This window comes from Clinocottus analis, unplaced genomic scaffold (assembly GCF_023055335.1).
Source record: "Clinocottus analis isolate CAN_PGR_092001 unplaced genomic scaffold, fCliAna1.0.p SCAF_38, whole genome shotgun sequence".
Lineage (NCBI taxonomy): Eukaryota > Metazoa > Chordata > Actinopteri > Perciformes > Cottidae > Clinocottus > Clinocottus analis.
This window is the reverse complement of record NW_027176131.1, coordinates 155,001-160,000: the sequence shown is the minus strand read 5'-3', so window position 1 is coordinate 160,000 and position 5,000 is coordinate 155,001. Positions and strand designations below refer to the sequence as shown.

The 5,000-nt window shown below is 50.5% G+C and overlaps 1 protein-coding gene across 1 annotated transcript in view; it reads left to right on the top strand.

Annotated features, from left to right (window-relative positions):
- Nucleotides 1-5,000, top strand: part of nup160 (nucleoporin 160) — a 21,504-nt gene that overhangs the window by 6,732 nt on the left and 9,772 nt on the right. Inside the window, exons 8-19 of the mRNA XM_068596514.1 lie at nt 617-701; nt 984-1,052; nt 1,255-1,338; nt 1,431-1,601; nt 1,671-1,770; nt 1,850-2,015; nt 2,798-2,931; nt 3,115-3,269; nt 3,433-3,569; nt 3,705-3,775; nt 4,701-4,848; nt 4,948-5,000. The exon at nt 4,948-5,000 is cut by the window's right edge and continues 17 nt beyond it. Of these exons, the coding sequence (XP_068452615.1) occupies nt 617-701; nt 984-1,052; nt 1,255-1,338; nt 1,431-1,601; nt 1,671-1,770; nt 1,850-2,015; nt 2,798-2,931; nt 3,115-3,269; nt 3,433-3,569; nt 3,705-3,775; nt 4,701-4,848; nt 4,948-5,000 (1,373 nt within the window). The remainder of the gene's footprint in view (nt 1-616; nt 702-983; nt 1,053-1,254; nt 1,339-1,430; nt 1,602-1,670; nt 1,771-1,849; nt 2,016-2,797; nt 2,932-3,114; nt 3,270-3,432; nt 3,570-3,704; nt 3,776-4,700; nt 4,849-4,947) is intronic.

The following is a 5,000-nucleotide window of genomic DNA, read 5'->3' as shown; positions in this document are numbered from 1 at the left end:
CTCTTCCTCCTCTTGAGGTGGTGGTTCTCCTGCAGCAGAGGCTCTTCCTCCTCTTGAGGTGGGGGTTCTCCTGCAGCAGAGGCTCCTCCCCCTCTGAGGTGGTGGTTCTCCTGCAGCAGAGGCTCTTCCTCCTCTTGAGGTGGTGGTTCTCCTGCAGCAGAGGCTCCTCCTCCTCTTGAGGTGGTGGTTCTCCTGCAGCAGAGGCTCTTCCTCCTCTTGAGGTGGTGGTTCTCCTGCAGCAGAGGCTCCTCCTCCTCTTGAGGTGGTGGTTCTCCTGCAGCAGAGGCTCCTCCTCCTCTTGAGGTGGTGGTTCTCCTGCAGCAGAGGCTCCTCCTCCTCTTGAGGTGGTGGTTCTCCTGCAGCAGAGGCTCTTCCTCCTCTTGAGGTGGGGGTTCTCCTGCAGCAGAGGCTCTTCCTCCTCTTGAGGTGGTGGTTCTCCTGCAGCAGAGGCTCCTCCTCCTCTTGAGGTGGTGGTTCTCCTGCAGCAGAGGCTCTTCCTCCTCTTGAGGTGGGGGTTCTCCTGCAGCAGAGGCTCCTCCCCCTCTGAGGTGGGGGTTCTCCTGCAGCAGAGGCTCCTGTGCTACTCTGCTACTAGAGGTGCATGTTGTGTGTCCAGTAACTCAGCAGGTCGGTGGAACCAGGTGTTCGTCCAGCCTCCCCCTGCAGAGGAGGTGCATGTGGGCGTGGACCAGGACCCCCGAGTAAGAGCAGCTCACAGGACATGAAGGGTTAATCCAGATGAACACATGAATCATTCATTCTAAATGGATTTTTACATTAAGCTGAAACTTAACTCTTTTTTCACTTTTTATTTAGAATTTCATATTTTTGCAAACAATCAAATATTATTTTATGAAGTAAAAAATACAATTTAATAATAATTATATAATATAAGAAGAATACAATCAAGAGATTTTAAATAAATGATTGAAAAGAACAAATTGTATCTACGGTGTGTGTGACGGGTTGTGTTGTGTTTCCAGGAGACGTACCTGGAGGTTCTCTTCTCTCCTCTACACTTCACTGCTTCAGCCATAGTGAAAGCTCTACAGGTGAGACACGACCTGTTAAAGCTCGACTAGTTAAAGCTCTACTAGTTGAAGCTGTGCTACTAGTTAAAGCTCGACTAGTTAAAGCTCTACTAGTTGAAGCTGTGCTACTAGTTAAGGCTCTGCTACTAGTTAAGGCTCTGCTACTAGTTAAAGCTCTGCCACTAGTTAAAGCTCTGCCACTAGTTAAAGCTCTGTGTTTCAGATCTACCGGCGAGGCTCAGAGCGGCTGCTGGACGTGTCCTGGGACAGTCTGAAGAGAGAGGTGACGGTGGCTGTGGAGACTGAGGTACTTCTGTTTATATTTTATATTTTATTTATATTTACTGTTTGTCACACAGCGCTGCTGCTTCCACACTCTTCCTCCGCTTCCTCCCCCAGCTGCAGAGCAGCGTGACAGAGTTTGAGTTCTCTCAGGAGGAGTACCGTCAGCTGCAGGTGGAGTTCTGGTCCAAGTTCTACGCCTGCTGCCTTCAGTACCAGGAGGTCCAGTCTCTCCCTCTGGGCCTGACTGTGAGCCACAGCACGGGCCTGGTCTGTCTGCTGAAGAAGGTGCTGAGCGCTTGTTCTGTCTGTTGTTCTGGTCTGTTGATCGGGTTCTGACCCGCTCTTTGTGTTCAGGGGTTTGTCTCGTTCCTCCTGCCGTGCTTCGCTGTGGATCACCTGTACCTGTCCTATGATGAGTACCTGTTCTCAGAGGAGGAGACACCCATCACTGAAGGTCGTGACGTGTTCCATGGTGAAATGATATCAGCAGGATCTCTGTATACGTAGACTGATGTCCTGCTGTGGACCCTCAGACCCCGACCTGGGCCGGGACGTGCTGCAGCTGGTTCAGTGCCTGCGGCTGGTCAGCGACGCCGTCTCTGGGGAGATGGCCTACGAGATGGAGAAAGCTCTGGAACACCTGCAGTCACCTGAGAGGGCGGCGGACCTGGTCCTGGAGAACATGCTGTCCAATGACAAGTCAGTCAACGCTACGACCAACGCTAGGACCAACGCTAGGACCAACGCTAGGACCAACGCTAGGACCAACGCTAGGACCAACGCTACGACCAATGCTACGACCAACGCTACGCTAGGACCAATGCTAGGACCAATGCTAGGACTAATGCTAGGACTAATGCTAGGACCAACGCTAGGACCAACGCTAGGACCAACGCTACGCTAAGACCAATGCTAGGACCAATGCTAGGACCAATGCTAGGACCAAGGCTAGGACCAAGGCTAGAACCAACGCTAGGACCAACGCTAGGACCAACGCTACGCTAAGACCAATGCTAGGACCAATGCTAGGACCAATGCTAGGACCAAGGCTAGGACCAACGCTAGAACCAACGCTAGGACCAACGCTAGGACCAACGCTACGCTAGGACCAATGCCAGGACCAATGCCAGGACCAATGCTAGGACCAATGCTAGGACCAATGCTAGGACCAACGCTAGGACCAATGCTACGCTAGGACCAATGCTAGGACCAACGCTAGGACCAACGCTAGGACCAACGCTAGGACCAACGCTAGGACCAACGCTACGACCAACGCTACGCTAGGACCAATGCTAGGACCAACGCTAGGACCAACCCTAGGACCAACCCTAGGACCAACCCTAGGACCAACGCTAAGACCAACGCTAAGCCCTTTAATACGATCAATGCTACAAGCAATGCTACAACCTTTAATACTGTGATCAGTACTGTGATCAGTACTGTGATCATACCACGTTCCCAGCACAGTATTGTTCCCTCAGTGACGGTGTGGTGGAGGACATCCAGAACAAGCTGCAGGACATCCGTAATCCGCTGGAGGCCATGACGGTCCTGCTGAGGGAGCTGGACCTGGAGACGGACCCGGACCAGGGGGGCCCGGGAGCCCCCATACCAAGTGGGTCCTCATGTGCACTCCAGGTCCACATGAGTGTACAGGTATGGGGGCTCCCAGGCCTAATACCTGTACACTCATGTGGACTCCTGGTTCATGATAGGCTTCCTGCATGTGTGTTTAATCCCTGCTCTGTGTCCTACAGGCCTGAACCTGTGTGTTTGATCCCTACTCTGTGTCTTGCAGGCCTGAACTTGAGGATCAGCCTGTCTCAGCTGATGGGGAGCAGCTCAGCAGTGTCTGTGGTCTGCCAGGCCGTGTGTCACATGACCATGACCCGGACCCTGTTCTGTAGGGACCTGCTGATCCTGCAAAAGCTCTACCTGCGCTTTGGAGACAACGTGAGTACTGACACAGATCGATCCACCTTAGAGGTCAGTCCACCTTAACTGAACTGGAGCTGTGCCTCATGTCAGCTGACACTGGAGCCTGTGTGTATAGTATATCATAATAACTGTGATCATAAAATCATATACTATGATAATACCTGTGGTCCTGGTCCAGGTGTTCCTGGGGGGCGGGGCCCAGCTGCTGCACCTGCAGCAGGACCTGATCCCTCGCTGCTCCAACCTGCTCTCCTCCTATTACCTCCTGAAACACATCAGCCAGAGCCTGGCCTCCTCCGTGCCCATCGACATCATGTGAGTACACAAAGTACAGCAGTGGGTATACTAGTACACACTAGTACAGCAGGTGGAAGGTCCGGTCCTCGTCTGTTGTACTTACAGCCGTTCAGAATAAAACGTAGAAGTGTTCTGACCTGTGACCTCCTGCAGAGATGCTAACCTGCAGCACCTCACCGTGCTGGAGCTGTCGGACACGCCGGCGCTCTCCACCAGCAGATCAGGTGAGCGCCTCAGTTTCACCTGTTCACTTCAAACAATCCACTTGTGATCGTACCACGCATGATATCTAGTGGTGTATGAGGTAATAACAGTACCACACATGATATCTAGTGGTGTATGAGGTAATAACAGTACCACACATGATATCTAGTGGTGTATGAGGTAATAACAGTACCACGCATGATATCTGGTGGTGTATGAGGTAATAACAGTACCACATGATATCTAGTGGTGTATGAGGTAATAACAGTACCACACATGATATCTAGTGGTTTATGAGGTAATAACAGTACCACACATGATATCTGGTGGTGTATGAGGTAATAACAGTACCACGCATGATATCTGGTGGTGTATGAGGTAATAACAGTACCACATGATATCTAGTGGTGTATGAGGTAATAACAGTACCACATGATATCTAGTGGTGTATGAGGTAATAACAGTACCACACATGATATCTAGTGGTGTATGAGGTAATAACAGTACCACACATGATATCTAGTGGTGTATGAGGTAATAACAGTAATATGAGGTAATAACAGTACCACACATGATGTCTTGTGTCTATATGAGGTACTAACAGTACCACACATGATGTCCTGTGTCTATATGAGGTAGTAACAGTACCACACATGATGTCCTGTGTCTATATGAGGTACTAACAGTACCACACATGATGTCCTGTGTCTATATGAGGTAGTAACAGTACCACACATGATGTCCTGTGTCTATATGAGGTAATAACAGTACCACACATGATGTCCTGTCTATATGAGGTAGTAACAGTACCACACATGATGTCCTGTGTCTATATGAGGTAGTAACAGTACCACACATGATGTCCTGTGTCTATATGAGGTAGTAACAGTACCACACATGATGTCCTGTGTCTATATGAGGTAGTAACAGTACCCTTCCCCACAGTGTTGAGTCCTCAGACGGTGGTGGAGCTCTTCTACCAGACTGCGGCCAGGAAGCTGATCATCTCTCAGGTTTACTCGCAGCAGCAGAGCTCGAAGCTCCACTGGAGTCACATGATCTCCAACGTGGTCGTCCTGCTCGCTCAGCTGCTGTATCCTTTGTTCACCTGGCGACGCCATTTGCATCCACAACGTCTGTTCTGGTGACCTCCTGTTTGTTTGTTTGTTGAATCTTAACTGGTGTCTTCCAGTTGGCCCAGTAACCCTGGTTTCCAGTTCCCAGAGTGTCTGATGGCCAACTGCC